The sequence below is a fragment of the Micromys minutus genome, assembly GCF_963924665.1.
Source record: "Micromys minutus genome assembly, chromosome: 7".
In the NCBI taxonomy this organism is placed as follows: Eukaryota; Metazoa; Chordata; class Mammalia; order Rodentia; family Muridae; genus Micromys; species Micromys minutus.
The window spans coordinates 4,308,889-4,328,716 of record NC_137976.1 but is presented as its reverse complement, the minus strand read 5'-3'; the positions used below and the strand labels follow the sequence as shown (position 1 = coordinate 4,328,716).

General features: G+C 48.8%; 1 protein-coding gene across 1 annotated transcript in view; it reads left to right on the top strand.

The window, feature by feature from the left end:
• Positions 1-302: 302 nt before the first annotated feature.
• CLIC6 (chloride intracellular channel 6) overlaps positions 303-19,828 on the top strand; it is a gene marked incomplete at both ends in the record, with an annotated part of 37,072 nt that continues 17,546 nt past the window's right edge. The window contains one exon of the mRNA XM_080918778.1: positions 303-1,394. Within this exon, the coding sequence (XP_080774904.1) occupies positions 303-1,394 (1,092 nt within the window). The remainder of the gene's footprint in view (positions 1,395-19,828) is intronic.

The following is a 19,828-nucleotide window of genomic DNA, read 5'->3' as shown; positions in this document are numbered from 1 at the left end:
GTCAACTCTCACCGCAGCGAGCCAGCCCATCTCTTCGAAAGAGTTCAAGAGGCAAGCTGAGTTCTTCAGCCCCACACTCTGGCCTGAGCATAAGAATTGGGGTCCGGGTGCGAATTTAGAAGAAGCACGAACGCTTGAGGAAGAGACCAAAGAAAAAGAGCCAGGGAAAAGGGACATAGAGTATTGGGGTCCCTCTGGATTTCGCATCAAGCGAAACCTTCGCTTCCACATCCCAGAGTGGGGTGTCCTCTCGGAGACCCTACCCCTCACCCCCGAGCGGCGTCGAGGAAGGGTGCTTTACCATGGCTGAGGCGACGGAGCCCAAGGAGGTCGCTCCGGGTTCCCAGGGGCAACCAGAAGGTACGGCGATCGAGGCACCAGGAGAGCCTGGCGCTGCGGACCTGGAGGGGCGGGAAGCGAGCGAGGGAGCTGCAGAGGCCCCCAGGGACCTGGGGGCGGGCGCAGAGGCCATGGCCTCGGGGAAGGAGGAAGGAGGCTGTGGGCAGAACGGGGAAATCGGGGGAGCGCAGGCGCAGGACCCGCACGCCGGCCCCGGGACAGAGACACCGGGTGCCAGCGGAGCTCCGGGTAAAGCGGAGGCTGCGGATCGCGACCCCGAGGGCGACAGGATCCCGCAGGAAGCGGAGGAGGCACCCATTGCCCAGCAGGTTCGGGGGACGAGCTCCGGGTTAGACACTCAAGGTGAGGCCCCCGAGGTCCCTGAGGACGCTCGCCGGGAGCCAGGGGACCCTGCGGCCTCAGAGGCAGGGGAAGGGACAGACTCCGGTCAGGAAGCGCAGGGAGACAGCGCGCCAGGGTCGCAGGTCAATCCAGAAGTCCAGGGACCTGGAGGGGACAACATGGACACAGAGGCACCTGCGGGAGGGCTATACGGGTCAGAGGGCGAGCCCCAGGGTGGAGGGGAAAGCAGCCACCAGCCCCCGCATGAGGCGATTGAGAGTGCAACCGCAGAGATTGGAGGGCAGGAGCCTGGGGACCTGGCAGGTGCGTTGGCCGCAGACGCAGCGGGGGAAGGGGGCACCCTGGGGATAGACGAGTCCGAGGAAGCGGCTCCCGAGGAGACGAGGGTAGATGCTGGCGAGAATGGGGACCAGGGCAGGCTCCAGGAGGAGACCGGGGAGGAAGAAGAGAGGCCAGAACCCGGGTTGAAGGGACCCTGCGAGGAGGCGATCCAAGAGAAGGCCCCCGACAGCAGCCTTGATGGAGAGGAGGCCAAATCCACCGGGTACGCGGAGTCCCGGGTGACGCTCAGCAACCACCTCAGCGCCCAGGGCGGAGAAGACTTGGGGCGAGTGAACGGCCGTAGGGAGAACGGCCCAGCTTCGGAGCAGGGGCATCCGGGACAGGAGCACGACATCACTCTCTTTGTCAAGGTAAATCTCGCGTCCCAGGGCCTAGGACTGCCCTGTCGTTTTAGGTCCAGGCCAGAAAAAAAAAAAAAAATTGTGCCCAAGCGCTTCTATCAGCCAGAAGAGGCAGCTAGGGTTTCAGAAGAGTTAGGGTTACAAATGCCGTTTAGTGGTTTGTCTAGCACGTGTGAGGTGCCATTCCCAGCATCATGAGAGTCAGAGCGTGCACCAGAGTGTAAGGGTTGGGAGTCAGGTGTGTGTGTGTGTGGGGGGGGCTGCTGGTGACACTCCACTATCCCTTGTCCTGGACATCCTAACTGGCCCTTCTAGTCCTAAGACTTAGGAGGAAAACAAAAAGTGACCCGCCTTATTGGTCTTCAAAAGATGTCTGCCAAAGAAGGTTTTAATCCCTGAAGTGAAAAAATGTGAACAGGTAGGTTCAACATGAGAATTCCCAGACTTAACTCCCAGAGGCCCAGAGCTGCCGGGCATTTTCAGGGCACGAAGACACTTGGTTTTGTCAGAGCAGATACTGTGTGTTCAGGGGACACTGGGAAGTCTCCTGCTTATTGAACATTTTGAGGTTTACTCTGGCAGATTTCAGGATGCTGGAGATTTGAACATCGTCTGTCTGCGTAATATGTTTCCGGTCTCCCTTTGGTCAGGAAGAAAGCCATGATTTCAATTATGAAAGAGTCTGTAGACACACGAGGAGGAAGTTTTGAGTGTAAACAGGCATTTTTACAAGGCCTCAAAAACATGTGGACAAAGTCCAGCAGTGGCTCACACCAAGAGCTTTGTTTAAGAGAAAAAAAATCTTCCTGGGGACCTTTGGTCAGACCCCAGGAAACTAGACATAATAAGGTAAAGAACGTATCGCATGTTGAATCCTAATCCTTCAGAAATGCTTTCAAGTTTAGAGAAGGTCTAAACCCTCTTGGCTGAGATTTTAATAAGTATAAAGAAAAAAAATGCTTCCAGGAGATTAACATCAAGATTTAACCAAGTGTCTGGATGGCTCTGTCCATGTTTCTGAACAGTCAGGCAGGCCTTCATGCCCAGCCTATTTTAAAGACCCCAGAGAGGGCGAAAATGATGGAGTCTGACATGTTGGTGCGGCCCTTTGCCTGTCTTGTGGGGACTGAAGGGCAGGAGGTCTGTTCCCTTGGGGGAGTTTTGCATTGTTCTGATCACATGGCTCTGTGATCCCTGCCGACCTGTTTGGGTTTCGGTCATGTAGTGAGCCTGCTCCTTTCTGGCTACTGCCTCTGCATCATGGCCTGACCTCTGTCACTCTGTTTATTGCAGAGTGGCAGGTAAAATCCAACTTCCTGGCTCAGGCACAAGCTCTTCAGGACTCAGTTCTTGCCTTCTTTCTCTCTGGCCTTCCCTTAGCACTGTGGGATCCCCATGTCACCAATGACACTTCAGTGGCAGCTGTAGGAAGGTACTGAGTACCAGGGGAGAAAGAACCTCATTCCTGATCCTCCCAGCCTTGAAAACGTGCACGCACTTTACCATCTCCCTGAGTGGAGGGTCCCGCATGGTTGCCCTGACTACGCCTCCACTTGTCAGCAGCATGAAGAAGTCCCGGAGGACTTCACCTGTGTTTGTCTCTTCCCTGGGCAGATTAAATGTATCATTAAGTTCCCAGTGCAGACAGCAGTGTGGAAACTATGAGGCTCTGAATGAGAAACTGACCAGTGGGTCTGGAGCAAATCCTGGCCTGGTCACTTTCTTGAAACTAGTTGGTTCCTTTCACAGTAACACGGCCACTTTCACTGAGGTTACTGTGAAGTCTCGGGAATAGATCATGCTCAGCCCCTGGAGTTGTGCCTGGGTCAGCATTAGCAGTGTCAGGGGGTATTCCCCTGCCTCTGCTCTCTCTCCACAGCTTCTTTGATGTGTGATACAAGGAGTTCTCCCCCATTTTACTGCCATTTTAAAGGGAACCTCCCTCTAGGTATTATCTTCAATTTCTGGGGCTGAGAATGTTATGAAAATTCAAACAACTACCATTTCGGATACTGTTCCAAGGTGGTTGATTAGGGCAAAGGCCAGGGTTGCTTGGAGGGGAACTTGCCCACAGTGGGTGTACACAGACATGGGTTGGATGAGTCTTGACTTCCTGCTTGTCCCTCTAAGAAAACAAGCAGATCTCCCAACAGTGAGATCTCCCAACCTCCTTAGGGTCACTTAAGACCTGCCTCACTTTGAGAAGGCTCTTGGTTTCTGTGGATCCTAATTCACCTCTCTGAAAAACAGAGAAACAATGAAATAAACAAAGAAACAAAGCAATAAACAAGCAAAGAGAAAACAAAACATCTTTGTACCGCCATGTCTTCTAGAGTTGTAACATTTTAGTGGTAAACTATAAAGTTAGTTTGGAATTACATTGTTTCCAGTTCAACCTTGTCTAGGCTCTTCCGGGGCCTTCTTGCAGGTGGAATTGGTAGCCCATAGTGACACACTGACCAGCTTTGTCCCTGAGTTAAGGCACATGCTCATAGTGGTTTTCCTGGGACCCAGATGAGTCCCCAGAGTTGTTATTTGAAGTCTTTCTTCCAAACACGGCACTTTGCCTGCGTTCTGTCCATGACCTTTCCCCCTTTATGGCTTTTCTTATTTTTAACAAAGAAATAAATTAGTTATAATATTGTATATATCATTACATATACATTTATTTAACTGTTACTAATTGTAGTATGCACTAGAAAGTTGGCTGCGTAATGACATGGGCTGATAATATCACTATGAAGTCATTTCTAAGTCAGCCACCTGGCAGATTGCATGGTTCACCGTTATGGAGTTGTCATGTTATTAACTTGTCGTTTGTTTTATTCAGTGAATATGCAAGGATGCGCTTTTGTAAAGGAGCTATAGCCATATGCAGCCATAGGCCAAGGAAGACCCCTTTGAGTTTTTGTGTCAAACTAATGGCTAATCATTAATTGATCATCTTTATTTTTCTTTCCTTAAAGAAGTATCTACTAAAGTCACCAGATTATAGGGTGATCCCAAAATATATATAGTAAGAGATATGGTTTTCTTCTCAACGCAGGACTAACAAAAGTAACTTCACAACACATGGTGGGAGTTGGGAAAAAATCCACAAACTAAATACCCATAGAGGTTTAGTCACCAGGGAAGTCTGGCTCAGAACTTGATTTCCTCAAATCCAGCCTGTGTTCTCAGAGGCAAGGTTAGGACTGAGGGAGCCTGAGATATGGCTTTTATGACAAAATTTACATGACTTAAAAAAAATCCTCCATCTGACTAGTGAGTAAAGATTTTAAGTTGAAATAGCTCACATTTGACTATAACACAGAGGTATAGTTGAGTCTCCGGATTTGCATGGACCATCAGATCTGATTTTTTTTTTTTTTTTTAAGTGAAACAATTCCAGCGGAAATAAAGTAAAACCCAAGAAAGACATGGCTTTTGTCTATGTCATCAGAAGTGCCAAAAATAAATACATTAATTAAAAGGTTGCCAAGCATGGCCACAGCACACAGCTGGACAGAATCATGCCAGGACCTGATCTTTAGAGATTACTGGGCGACCAGTAGGCTGTAGCTCCCTGTGACCATTCTGTCTGGAGAGAGCATGAGAGCGTGTTGAGACCTGTTCTGTGGCTCTCGTCTCTAGGGAATGTCCCAGGGAGATGTTATTTTTCCAACAGTGTGAGGACTGTGTTTTCAAGAACAAGTCTGCATCGTTCTACTTCGGTTCTCCCCTGAACACAATGGTTTTCACTGTTCGTTTTAGGATTATCTTTAAGACTGGATTGAAAATGTTATACACGAGTCAGCACAGCATTGTTTAGCAGAGCGATAAGGAGGACGTGTGATCTTGCTCTCCTCCTACATCAAGACACACTGTGGTGGGGCGGAGGACACTGGTGGCCGTACTCATCACATGAATGAGATGGGGGTCTACTTGCTTCCACCCTCAAACCTGGCCCTACAGTAGGCTCACCCCTCATCCCCGCCCCATTCAGTCTCTTTTAGTGAATGCTGACAGGTGAGTGCTCAGGTTGATGGTTGTTAGTTTCAATGTGACTAATAGCGAGAAGCAAGTTCTACACACAATCCTAGGTCCTCATGTTTCCACTCCAGCATCCCTTGGAAGATGAATATGGATTGAGTCCTCTCTGAGGACATCGTAGCTATGGATGCCAAGACAAGGTTTAGGCATATGCTTTTCCGCCCCACCCTGTGCACACATGCCATTGTTCCTGTCACTGAGCCTTATGGGAGCAGTTGTGTCTCCTGTCTTTCTTTCATCTTGAGCCCCTTCTTTTCACTCGAGGTCTCTTAGGGCCTGGGTTTTGCACAGTGAAGCATGCTCAGCTGCCCCATCTCTGCGAGCATCTGAAGACATTTGAGACACACTACACTAGGTCCTCTAAGTGTTTCTTCCTTTCATTTTAGATAGGTAGACAAAACCTAAGAAGTGAAGAACCACGTGAATTCCAAATTCTGTTCAATGCTTTGGGTTCAGGGGATGTACCAGACTTTAGGATGATCTGTTAACTCGGGAGTATAAAGTACTATATTTGGACACTGGGTTAAAAATCAGAGAACACATTGGTTCATGTTTTAGAAGCTATGTATATAGGTCTTGCAGACATTCGCACATCATGAAGCACTTGATTAACCCTAGTGAAAGCTGGTGTAGGAAAAAGGAGGTGTGAGGATGGAAAGTGAGGTACAGGCCTGTGTAGAAGCAGTTCTGCAGACGAAGCTCTCTCTACTGAACAGCTTCCTATTTAGTTATATTTGGAGAGGCACAACCCACAGGCAACAGGTGCCCTGGCAATCTCTAGGACAAACTCTTCAAGTTATTCTAAAATCCGTGGCCTGGATTTGAGCAGCTGGGTCTACCCCACAGCACTTTTACTCTGAGCAGCGCTAACCTGTGGTGTCTGATGGGATGAATACCAGAAGAGGTGGGCTCAGTTGAGGTTACAAGGGACTAAGACAGCTTCCTTTCCCCTGATACAAGGCATAGGATGCAGCACTTGTCACTGTCACCAAAATGTTTGACACTTTATGTCCCTTCTCCCTTTGTCATGCAAAGATGGCCTTTTCTACCCACCTCAGACCTTCACCAGAGAGGTCTGGCATAAGTCCAGCAGCCTTCTCCTCAGGCCCACTCCTTTTACCTGGAAGTGGATTTTCCCTCTGTTCTGTTGGCTAGAGCTGGCCAATGTCACCCCCACCAGCCCTTTTCCAGACACAGAGCAATGAGACAAGCTGGTTTAGCATCCGCACTCAGGTTTCTCACTTCATTTGCTGAGATCTTGACGTGCTCTCTGGTCTGTTGTATTTATAACTTCTTAAATGTAAGGGAGTACCCTCAAGTTCTCCCTCAACTCTCCTTTGGGCTTGCATTAATGGGAACACTTAACAAATGGAGGGGGGGGCAGGATTGTGGGGGAGAGACCTGGAGCCATCTTGTTCAGTGTTTATACTTTGTTCCCCTTTTTCTGTACACGGGACACTTCAACCCAGCAGGAGAAGCTACTGTGCATCTGTCCCAGTGTCTTCAGCCTTGTCCCCAGCAGGACCCCATTGTACTATTTCAATCCACAATAGGAAGGAGGGAGGGATGAGCAGTGCTCTGTGTGTGTGTGTGTGTGTGTGTGTGTGTGTGTGTGTGTGTGTGTGTGTGTTGGAGCCTCCCAGAACAAAGGCGCTATTGGTCTGCAGATGCAGAGAATTAACACTTGTTCGGGTGCCTTTGATGTCAGGGCCTTGGAGGAAAGTTCAAAGAAACCTGGGAAGACCTAATCTTTCCTCTGACTTTGTTTTCTTTGTTTGAACTCTTTCCACTCTGCTCCCAGGATGGAGTTTTGGGTTGTGCTCAGTGGCTTCTCCACACCTTTAGTTCCCTAGACAGAATTCAATCCTTAAGGAAGCACAAAGATGGCAGCCATCAGAGAGGAGGGGCCAGTCTCTGTTCAGTGACACTTAAACCATGTACTGTGACTCTGAGTTGTCAGTGGCAGCCACACGGAAGATTTACTGGATGCAGGGGTTGTAAGGCGAATGGGGCCTGCAGTTCCTTTCTGCATGACTGTAAGAAAGCGACCCTACTGCTTGTAGGCACTGCCGACATCTTCTGGTTTGCTCGTGTTCTCCTAGTACTGAGTGTGGAGCCTTTGAGGTGGTGGGTTAGATACAAGTCTGCCCTCTGACGTGCTGGCCAGTGAGAAGTAGGATTCAGTTTTCCTCAAGCTGAATGGGATTTGACCTTTACGACCCACAGGATGATTGACTGGTAGGATGTAAAGCCTACACCGCTGTTGCTTGTGGTCCAAGTCTGGGCTGCCCGGCTGCTAGGTTTGTGTTTCTAGATTTTTCAGGGAGACGTACTTCTTATTCAAGGAATTGAAGCAGACGCTCAAACGGATTGCAAGAGTATCAGGGAGACTTTCCTACAGCAGACCATGTGAGAGAGGATCAAGGCTCACAGTTGCTCTTGGCCTCTCTCTCTAGGACTTGAGAGGAAAGGCAGGAGTTTGGCTGCTCAGGGGTGTATCTGGGTAGTTCTGGGTCCTCACTGATGGTCTCGGACTATGTAAGCCTTTGCTCACAATACCGGTCCCTTCCCACGGTGCATCTGGTTTTAATCACATTAAATACATCAATAATGCATAATATCCAATTCCACACAAGATAAGTAAGCTTAAGGCAAATAGGAGATTCTCCTAAGAGTTTACTCAGAGAGACAGTTTGCCTTATCATACGCATACCTTCAAACCAGTCTTAGGCTGAACTGGTTCATTGTCTGTTGTTCTCATGTTTTTTTCTGGGATGTTTTTGAATAGAAATGGGGCATTATCAAGGGGCCTCCAAGGGCAACAACGTATGTCCATAGTTAAAATCAGATGTATATGGAGCTTAGCACAGGTGTAGATCCATTTAGGAGGGGGTCCTTGATTGCTAACAGGTTGCTAGGCACATTGTTCACAGACAGGTGTGTGCATTATGTACAGGTAAAGGCTGCCAAATGCATTATTGTGTACACGGCCCAAGCCAAGTACAGCCCCAGGCCGCTTCACCCCTCCCTCCCCGTATCTGTCTGTCTCAGTGCTAGGTCCTTTTTACCATAGAAGATCTCTTCTGCCTGTTCACTGATAATCCTGAGGTCGCCATGCTGGAGAGGCTCCCTCCAACCTTTCTGAGGTCTGATGGTCCCAGCCGAACCTGGCCTTACAAGACACCGGACACCCGTGTGAAGCTGTTTCATCTTTCCCACAACTAGCCCATGTACCAGCTGATTAACAAAGTGGCTTGGACAATGCCAAGTGGGGCGCAAGCATCACTTGGAAAGTTCCGTCCAAATGACCTGAGAGGGCTAATAGCCCGAGGTGGATGTCTGGATCCCACAAGAAGGAGAAGGCAGGAGAGGACAGACTGGGGAGGGGCTGTCTTTTGGCTTCCATGTTCAAGCTGTGGCATCTGCGCAGGGGAACGCACACACACAACATACTTCTAAAATATCATGAGGGACAGCAGAACGGTCACTTTAGATTGCTAATTCTAGGATAGCCTGTGGCATGGCATTCGGCGATGGGCACGTGTAAGCTCTTGTTGTTTCTAGGCTGGTCAACATAGGCCGATCAGAAGGCAGGGCCCTGATTGGGGTTGGGGGTTGGGGGACTGGAGGGGACAAGGGGAGGTGTGCAGAGGAGGTGGCTCTGCTACTGTTAGCCTTCCTATTTGATTCCTGCATATTTCCCCCTCGGAGTCAGTCTGGGGACGGAAACACCCTGTCAATCAAGCGCCTACAGTGCTGGGTGTATAACAGCAGGCTGCGTTACTAAGCAGGCTTTCAGAACAAGGTGTTCCTTTGTTGTAATAATTCCTTGTGAGAATTTTACAAGGAAATAGGCTTTTCATCTCCATGTTAAAGCTCCGGCTGGTATTGGGCCATATGATTAACTAAGGATTAAAAATAGCCCCGAATTTTCTAAGCTTAGCTCATGTAAGAGGGGGGGAATGTCGAAGGACATTTCTTTGCTCACATACGTTTCACGACTTGATTTTACTTGCTGTGACAAGGAGCATCAACATCCCCGAGCGTTTGAAAGCCGAAAGCTATGTGGTTAGACAATTAAGCTATGTGGGTCAACCCCTTGATCTTGCTAATAATAAAATAATTGTTACAACATTTGACAAGAATAAAAACTCTGTGTAGTTGAAAATACGTTTAGGATTAGGGGGCTGTTTGCAAAAGTAAGGTCTGAGTTTCATAGTCTTGAAAGCTAAAGTGTATTTAGGAACCAGTTCTGAGTTATAGGGGGTGGGGGAGAAGGAGAGGTGGGGACTTTTGTCCTGATAGAGCGGAATTCCCAAGTAACCTGCGCACGCACTTGACCAACAACGAACAGACGGTGGGTGCCTGCCAAACAGTGTTGTCAACAGCTCACTGTGCAGACTTGAGAGAGAGAGAGAGAGAGAGAGAGAGAGAGAGAGAGAGAGAGAGAGAGAGAGAGAGAGAGAGAGAGAGAGAGAGAGAGAGAGAGAGAGAGAGAGAGAGAGAATACCACTCTACTTTTAATTTTTCAAAATAAACCTATCTTTATTTAGGATAGTTTTGTGTTTTCCCTTTATGGCCTTGACAGAAGTGTGAGCCATAGTATTTGTGTAGGGCACGCTCGTCTAACAGGATAATGCATGATGCCAAGGGTGTGGACTTCAGGCCACCACAGCCTTTTCTTCCCCCTCAGAAAGGCAGCGCCCACCTGTCATAGTTATTAGCTTCTTGCTCTGCAAGGAAGGATCCTCATTTCTGCCTCTTGGTTTGGTTGTTTGTTTCTGGTTATTTTGCTGCCCCGCTAGGGGGCAGACAAAGGTCAGAGGGACACAGAGCCAACTGGTTTCTGTTGCTGTCGGTGAGGGTCCCCCATCCCCATCCCCACCAGAGAAGACTTTCCTGGTGGTCTGCAGACATCTTTCTGGGTCACACCTTTCCTATCCTCTCCCTCTCAACCTCAGGGGGTCCCGCTCAGGTCACCCCAGGGGGTCTATCCTGTTCCTGACTGAGAGGTTGACAAAGATACAGACTGTGGAGGAAGGCTGGAGAGAATGCTGATAAGCAGCACAAAGGTAGAGCACCGGGTCCAAGGAGGGACGGGGGTGTGGCCTTGGTGGGGAGTCTCCTAACAGTAAAGCCAGGGAACAGCTTGGCAGCAGCCCGGAAGAAAGACTCACGGGTAGGAATTCTCGAATCTGAGCTGCGAAATTAGATTCTGAGGGCTGTGTTGCCAGCGTCTCCCAGAGCCCTGTATTTATTTCACGGACACTGCAAGGTGTTCTTGCCCCCACCCCCAGCAGTGGGGTTTAGCTGGTAAATGTAGATAGTATGTGTGATGTTCTAGTTGGTTTCTCATGTTTTTATGTCACATTATCTGTTTATGTGTGTTGGAACACCCAGGCTCGGTAGGGCCTCTTTCACCAATTTTGGGTTCCTTTGGACTTGATACAAAAGTTGTTTCTTTGTACCTATAACATTGTCTCCATGAAAAGGTCAGGAGGAGGATTCTGCTCACTTTACTCACACTGAATTATAGACCCTTTGCTAATGCTTGCCTCCTCCTAAGACTCTTGCTGCCCAAACCAATGGCCTCTCAAGCAAACGAGAAGAGTTCTAACCCTGTCTGTTACTATCCAAGGACAAGTTTGTAGACTATTGGGTTGTGTTTCTCAAACATTCCCCATCATGGATGGGAGTGTGACGTGTACCTTAGGGGACCAGAAACCCTGTCGGGAAGGAAGAAGCATGGTAAAGTCCAGACACCCATCCAGGTGGGCTTGTTCTCTCTATGCTGCTGTCATGGCCCCCTTGACTCTGAAGATTTGCTACTGGGTCAGAAGTGCCAAGTGTCTCAGTCCAGAGCCTTTGGACGTTAGAAAAAGTCATTACAGCCCCAGAAGGGCAGTTACAGACACTTGTGAGCCACCACGTGGGTTCTGGGAACTGAGCTCTGGTTCTCTGGAACAGCAGCAAGGGCTCTTAACCACTGAGCCATCCCTCCTTCATTCCCCAAAGATGCTGTTTTTTTCTTTCTTCTTCCCTTTCTCCTCCTCTTCTTTAAATAATGTGTATTTTAAAATTATGTGTATTTTAAGAATAATTTTTAAATAATGTGGACCCAGGGAAAGCTTTGCCCTCAGTCTTGTTCCCAAAGTCCTCTTGTTTCTTCTGTACCTGGTGTATTAGTATGTTTATGTGCATGTGTCCAGGCACCCTTAGAGGCTAAGGCTACAGAATCTCTCTGGGGCCAGACTTATAGGTGGTTATGAGCCACCCCATGTGGATGTTAGAGAAAAAAAAAAAAAAAAAAACTGCAAGTCCTCAGTAAGAGCAGTGTGTGCTTTTAACCTGCTAAGATGTCTCTCTAGCCCCTACTCTTGTTTTGTGAAGGAGGGTCTCCCATTGTGATCTGTGGCTTGTAAAGCAGGCTAGGCTGCTTGGACAGTGGACCCCAGGGATTTGGCTCTCCCAACCTCTCCAGCGCTGAGGTAACAAGCATCTGCCACTGAGTCTGGTTCTCACATGGCTCGGTGGCGAAGGGACCAGGGTCCTTCTGCCTGAGTCAGCACTTGCCTGACCACATTGTCTTCCCAGCTCCATGCTTTTTTGAGTAAATTCTCTTTCGTTGAGCCAAGTCATGGGTGAGATGAGGGCAAAGCCTCATCCTCCCCAGCTTTCCTCGTGATGCCTGTTGAGGAAAGAGAGTGGGCCAGGGTCCCACAGATGGGGGTGTTACTGTGGGTTTGGGCAGAGATGGCTTCAGGGTATCCAGTGTACACAGTTGGTTTAGATGATGCCTAAGAGTGGACAGGAGGAGCTGGAGAGATGGCTCAGTGGTTAAGAGCACTGGCTGCTCTTCCAGAGGTCCTGAGTTCAATTCCCAGAAGCCACATGGTGGCTCACAACCATCTGTAATGGGATCCGATGCCCTCTTCTGGTGTGTCTGAAGACAGTGACAGTGTACTCATATGTAATAAATAAATCTTAAAAAAAAAAGTGGACAGGAAAGTGCTGGGATTCTGTAAACCCCACCCCACAGCCAGGTGTGCTCCCCCCAAGTTACCTGATGCTATAAAAGGGGCTGCTTGCTCCCTCCTCTCTCTTGCCCTCCTCTCTCTCTTGCTCTTTTGCTCTCTCCCACTTGTCCCTTGTCTTTCCTTCCCTTCCCCCACTCTCTCCATGTGCTCATGGCTGGCCTCTACTCCTCTTCTCTCTCTCTCTCTCTCTCTCTCTCTCTCTCTCTCTCTCTCTCTCTCTCTCTCTCCCCGCCTCTACTACCCTCTTGACTCCCCCATGCCCCGAATAAACTCTATTCTGTACTATACTGTTGTGGGGCTGGTCCCTCAAGGGAAAGGATTCCCAATATGGGCCCCCAGAGGCATCTTCCTTCCCCCATACTCCACACCTCCATGGGTCATATCTCTCTCCATCCTTTTCCTAACATTGGTGTGAAAACCTGGGACATCATTGTTTAACAACAGAAAGTCTAAAAAGGCGTGTGGTCCACTGTAAAGACACCAGTTCCTAAGACCAACACCAAACCTTAAAATTCCCAGAGAACTCTCCTTTTCAATCTACATGGATACCTTTATTTTAGTGACATGTCATCAGAAACTCTTCCAGAGGCAGGAAAATAAAAATTCTCATTTATTCCAGTAGGATTCTTCTGTCCAACAACTCAAGGCCTTCTGTGGGGGTGGGCAGGTGTAAAGCAGGACAGTTCTCTTGAGGTTTGGAGGAAGAGCTCGGGGTCCTCTTTCTTTTGCTTCCTCTTCCCAGAGAAAGCTCTGTCCTCACCCTTGTCCTGGAAGTCCCCTGTTTCTTCTAGCTGGACCTGGTTTTCCATGTGAGGAGGAGGCGGACCTGAGAGGAGAGCATGGGCTTGTTGGCTCCCCAAGTCCTTTCTGTTCTCTTAATCACTTGTCATAGCCAGAACACGCTTACAAAGATGCTTCTAGCCCTGAACCTGCCCCCACATATGTGTTTGGAGGGGACGCTACCCCTACTCACCAGCAGACTAGAGTATGACCATCATCCGCAGTGTGCCCTGTGGTGGCTGGGGCCTTTTTTGGGGACTGTGGCTGGTGGAAATTTTTAATTTATTTTTCCTCTGCGTTTCCTTCCTTAGGTTTGGTGGAGGCTTTTAGATAAGCCAGTCTCTGTTTCTCTGTCATCGCCTTGGAGGCCTTATCCTTTCTGATTCCCCTGTTGCTCTGTATGAAAGCACTCTTTGCTCCATCCTGCCTTACAAACATCTCTTACGGCTCCTCTGCGAGCTGCCCCAGTTCAGCTCTTGCAGACTCAGGGAACATCACTGAGGTGTGACAAATTCAACTTCCTGGTCTCACCTCAAAAGACTCTCATGTTATTTTCCAAGCCCCTATCCTGTTGTATGAATCTGAGAGCTTGCTGAAGGTTCCAATAGAACATCTTCAGGGTGTCCAACCTTCTGATGTAACATGATGACAGTCACACACCTGTGGGGCTGCAGTGCATAGCTATCCCAAGACTCCTGGGGTCTGCAAGCCACGGTTGGATGTATATTTTTCCAAACAACAACAACAATATACCATGAGGTTGAGGGTAAGGTGAACAGTGCCCTTCCTTGGTCCGGTTTCCAGTCTCTGTGGGTGAGAACACAGTGCTGACTGATACCTGCCTGGGTATCAGCCCCCTGAGTAAGTGTATCAATCAATCAATCAATCAATCAATCAATCACAGCCCATTTCCCTCTGGGAATGGAGTCCATGTTCCTCCCTGTCTGATCATCTGCTGGTATTGCATTTCAAAAGTATTCGTAGGTTATTCTGTGTGTGAAGTGAGACTTTTCCACTCTCTCTAAATTCCAGTTTTCCAAGATGTTTTTATAAAAAATGAATGAAAATTATGTCAGTTCTGGGGACATGGACTCACCTGGGTTGGAGTCAGGGTAGGAAATGGATAGGTTTAGAAAATGCCAGTCCTCTCATCACAGGGCGTCCGTGTGTCTGTCTGTACGTGGAAATAAGCTGACTCACTGTCCTGACACTGGGCGGCTATGGTTGTGCAGGGGACAGGGGCGTGGCTCTCTGGACACCTAGCCCGCCACCCTGCTTTGGAAACAGGAGTCTTCGTATGCTTTGCTCTGTGCATGGGGTTTGGACAATGATGTCAAGCTGATCCCAGGCTGGGCCAGGATTGGGGAACCCTGAAACAGGTCAACCCTTCTTTTTTTCCCAAGGATGAGGGTGGGAAGGAGGTATAGTATCTGCCAAAGAAAGCATGTGACATCGAGAAAACTTGCTTCCAGCTCAGCCAGTGTGTTGGCCTTGGCCAGCAGGTTGTGTTTCTCCTTGTTTGTCAAGCAGCTGATCCCACTGGGCCTTGGGCCAGAGCCCTTCTCCTTGTGCTGGTTAAGCCAGGCCAAAGCTGGAGATGGGGGAGGATAAAGCTTCCAGATAGTTCTGTATCATCTGAAGCGTCCTGAAACGCTTGAACTGAACTGTCAACACCTGCAGGGTGGTGCTGTCTCGGATGCCGAGGAGCTTTGAAGTTTTATATATTAATTGTCCTGACCCAGAATTCTACAATGTATAAGGATTTAAAGACAGCAAGATGTCAGGCGATGTTTGACTGTTAAAATTAGAAGGACACTCCTTCGGGATGGAGTTCTAACAACATTTTGTGATTTTTTTTCCCTCCTCTTTAAATGCCACACTATTTTTGTAATAACCGTGGCTGTGATTTTCTGCTTTGAAATTTTACCATCGTCTCCTGGTGTACTCTACATGATATGACCTCACACACAGCTGCATATCCCCTGTCCCCTCTCATCGGCAGAGCCACGGCCTGACTTGCTCCTAAAGCATGTGAAACCTGGTATTTTGGTTTAGTCAAAGGACTTATTTCTAAATCTCTGGGCATCAGGAGACTTGAGGGGGTTAACGGACCCTGGATCTGAAACAGGAAGCTATAGGCAGGCTCGCCTCACTTACACTGAGTAACCCCACCTCCACCCTCATTGTACCACCTGTCTTCTCTAACATCCTTGTGTTGGCTCAGAGCTGTTCTTTCCTTAAAAGTATCGTTCCTGTCAAAGTTCTTCCACTGAGGAAGACAACCCCAGGATAAGCTAATTACCCAATCGGCTTGACATCTACTCATTAGCATGAAGCAAAGCTGGTCAAGGACCACAGCACTCATGAGCCCCATTAAGAGCTTCAACACACGGAGTGGATGAGTGTCACCTCCTGGGCTGCTGCACCGTGGTGCTGAAATTATTTTGTGACTGTCCTTCAGAGTTGCCGTGAGCAGCTCCTGTCACTACTATGGGCAAGCATGTCTCCAGCCCGTGGGATTTACCAAGAAGGGACAAGAGTGCTCACTGGGCTTCCCTACCCCAGTGTCTGTGAGGGGGTGTTACCAGTATGAAGGTGAAGAAGGGTTTTTCAAATCCGCTTGCTGTCCGTGTGAAGAGACTCACGGAGAAAGTCTTCCCACAGGAACATTAGCACTCTCCTATCACTCGGACAGATGGAAGCCAGTGCTCTGAAGGACCACAGTTTTTGTTGTTATTTATTTATTTATTTTCTAGATAGTTCTCTGAGATTCAGGCTTGCAAGCCAAGGTATGGGAACATATCTTTTGGTAGGTTCTTCCAAATGTCATGAACCTTGTAGGTCTTCATAGTGAGCAGCCACAGGGCACTAGTTTCTGCCCTTTTCCTGTTAAAATGAAAAACATTCCCAGACCCACATAGGCCCCAACCCTTGCCTCATGTTATCTCCCTTAAGAGCCCTTAAGAGATTTCTGACTTACTAAGGAACAAAAGTGGCTATAGAATTGCCGGCTTCCGGCAGCAAAGAACTTCATACATTGGCCATAAAACCAACCTGAGTGTCTCCGAGGCCCCCTGGACCTTTCCCCACAGTTAATAAGTAGCTCCAGGGCTTTTGCCTCCACAACATTTATAAACGTCACAGGGGGATAATGAGTCTGAAGAACTTGTGATCGAGCAAGGGAAATCCGAACCAAGGAGAAAGCTGGATTTGAAGGCACTCAGGGTTCCTTCTATGGAGTTTGTTTTGCCCAGCACGTGGACGTCCCTGGCTGAGCCACTCACCCACCCCTCTCCCTGTCTCCACCCCCCAACTTCACTAAGAAATAATGAACAAGCCCGACATTGGTATCTTCCTAACGAGTTGTCTATAGTCTACTTGCTGGTGTCAAGTCAGGATATATTTTAATGACACCCCGAGGGCCCAGGTGTATTTGGGATGGTGTGAGTTTAGAAGACAGAAAGACAATATTCCCTTGGTCGATTTTTGGTAGACTATAAGAAGGTTGTTGGGTAGAGAGAGCATTTTGTTCTGGTCTTCCTAGACTTTCTGAATTTATTTATTGCTTTCCTGTTTCCCATGTTCTTGTGATATAGTCATATATGCATGCGTGTGGTATGCCTCTGTTTCCCATGCACCTGTGGTGCTGTCACATGTGCATGTGTGTGGCGTGTGCCCTTGCCCATGTTGACATGCGTGGAGGTTGGGGTGGTCATCAGTCTTCCTCTCCCTCCCTCTGATGTTTTGAGAAGCACATGTGCTCCCTGAACAGAGCTCACTGTTCAGCTGCCCAGCTAGCCCCAGGGATCCTCTCATCTTTGTCCCCGACTGTGCACCTGAACTCAGGAATCCACACTTACCCAGCAAGACCTTTACCAACCCATCTATCTTCCTGGCCATAGAATTTGCTGTTTAACACTGAAATCCTGCCCATGAGGACATCTCCTGCCGAGTTCTGGCGACATCTGGATGCTTTAGCTACCCACAGGGGTTAAAAACCTAAGGACATTTTCAGTCAGACCCTAATTCCTGAGGGCCCTGGTGAATCAAGTGGTGCTCAGGAAATATATCTTCTAACCACGAGGGGGCATCAGTGCCCTCCTGAATCTACCTTTGTGGCTAGGTCTCTGAGGGCAAGCTGGGAACCCAGCTAGAAAACTTCATTGCTTCCAGAGGTGACATGAAGGGTAAACGAGGTCTCCTGTGTTGACATCAAAACAGTTTTGGGAGTTCTGGAGTTCACACAGAAGAGCAGTCCTCTCAGCTGGGGACAAAGGAAACTTTGCTTACCTTCCCTAGAGCCTGTGGTCATTACATAACCCCCCCTGGAATGGCTCCATGAAGGAAGTTTCTAGAAACAGTCTAAGGATCCGCTGTGCCATAAGTTGTCCCTCCTTCTGACTTACTTGTAGCTCACCTGCCAAACTGTCTCTGGCAAAGGTCGAGGATTTCTGACGGGAAGTTTAGCTGTAGGTTCCTTCTGGTTCTCCTGTAATAGATTACTGGAGACTACACAGCCTAAGCAACTCTGGTTTCTTATCTCATTGTCTTACTGGTGGTGGTGTCTGTCACTGACGGTCCAGGGGACAGTCCACAGCCTTCCTTCTCCAGTGGGTTGAAGTCATCCCTTCTCCTGGATTCATGACACCCTCCTTCAACGTTAGAACTGATTTCATCTCTGACTATCCTGTCCTGGTCAAAATGTTGCAGACAGCAGCTAGGGAGAGGTCTCCCTGGGGAACCATCTGAATTTTGTGGGATAGCGCCTCCAGTGAGTATCACTCACACCGCCCTCTCTCCCTCACAAGGTGATGTGTGCATTAGGATGTTGGCATCTTTAAAGGGTTTTCCCCCACCGTCTATTGTATTAGTAAGTGGTCTTTGAGCTTCTTTTCCCACCTGTTTGGAAAGCCAGTTGGGAGTTTTCCTGAGCTTCTCTCGGAATTGAGGATGCCAACCGAAGCTTTCTCAGATATAAAATAGAAAGGACTGTCTGAAAGACCTCTGTTAAGAAATGACTTGGTTTAGTATCCAGGGCTCCTCATGCCTCTACTGAAAACTTGTCATGGCTGAAGGGAGCCCTTGCTTTGCCTGTTGTAAAAAAAAAAAAAAAAACAGACCCAAACTCCTTGGCTGGACATATGGGGTTGTGTTGGCTTGGAATGAGAGCAGAGACCACAAGAATCTCCTTAGGAGACTTTGTCCCTGCCTGCCCAGCTGGGAACAGAGAGGGGACAAAGGTCACAGCACACACAGCTTTGCAAGTCTCCCTTCCAGTCCCCCCCGGGGGGTGCCCTCCTGAGAATGTGGGGCTGTGTTTATCAGCAGGAATCCTGGCACTCCAGGTGTGGGGTGGGTTTGCAGAGTCAGCCACGGGGGGGGGGGGGGGGGGGGGGGGACACGACTGTGGGCGTCTCCCTCTCACTGCTTCAGCTGAGATCCTCAGCGGAGCTCCATCTTCCTTCCCAACCACAGTGTCCTTTGTGCTTCTTACCGGCTTCTCATATCTATGCTGGTATTGTCGCTGTGGTTCTTGCAAATCACCTCAACCCCTTCCACGACAGGGATGAGGAAAAGGATCTGGAAAGTTTCCGCTCTCCTCTAGAAGGGCTCTGCAAAAGAGGAGCAAATAGCGTGGGGGCTTTCCCATCTGTCTAGCACGATGTCAACTGGATACACTAGCTGAGTCCTTCGGTTCAAATCCTGCTGTGTGGCCCTGGGCACGTTCCTCCACCTATCTGTGTCTTAACGTTCTTACTGGGAAATGGAGATAATAAAAGTACGTCTGTCTGTCAAGGTCCTTGTTAGGGTCAATGACAGTGATTTAAGTAGCACGTTTCAAACAGTGGACGGGTCAGAATACATGTCGTGTGTGTCTGAGTTATGCTTATGGTCCTGGTCACTGTCACCACCTTCACAAGCCATCTTCACAGTGTGACTGTATTTGGTTCATAATCTGACCTGTAAAAGATTCAGATGGCAGGGGTGGTGTGTGGGCTTCTTAGAGCCTCAGGTCTATTGTTGTGAAAAGATACATCTGGCTGTGTATTTTCTGAGAGGTGGAGGCTGCGGCCCAAGGAAACCCATGTGGTTGGTACAGAACCTTTTGAGCCCCAACTTCCTCAGACTGACACCCTCCAGGGCCACCTGTTTTTCATCTACTGCTAACAGCTTCTGAATGTTTTTGCTACTCAATCTAGACAGATTCATTTCTGGTTTTAATTCAGGGAACCCTGTAGAGGACCAAAGAGGGACAGAGTCTCCTTGTTGAGAGAGACTCTGGGCTTTGAGAGGGGGAGGGGCTTGTTCGCAGCCCACTTGTGCCGTGTCTTTTGATTGGGTGTATCTCTTGTGTTCTGAGATGGAATGCGCTGGACTGTTGGCCACCTGATACCTTGCTTCATTGGTCCAGATCAGCAGAAGACTGGCCCAGAGCTGAGCGGGGACACATAGAGAGCTGTTAGCTTCTGTGCAGACTTGGGGGTGTATTCCAGGATACATCCTGCCTTCTTTCTGCGTCCTGTATAGGTCTCAGGAACCTGTCTGCTCACCCTCCCTGGGAGCTGATGGGTCCTTGTCATGGGTCTGGGGCTA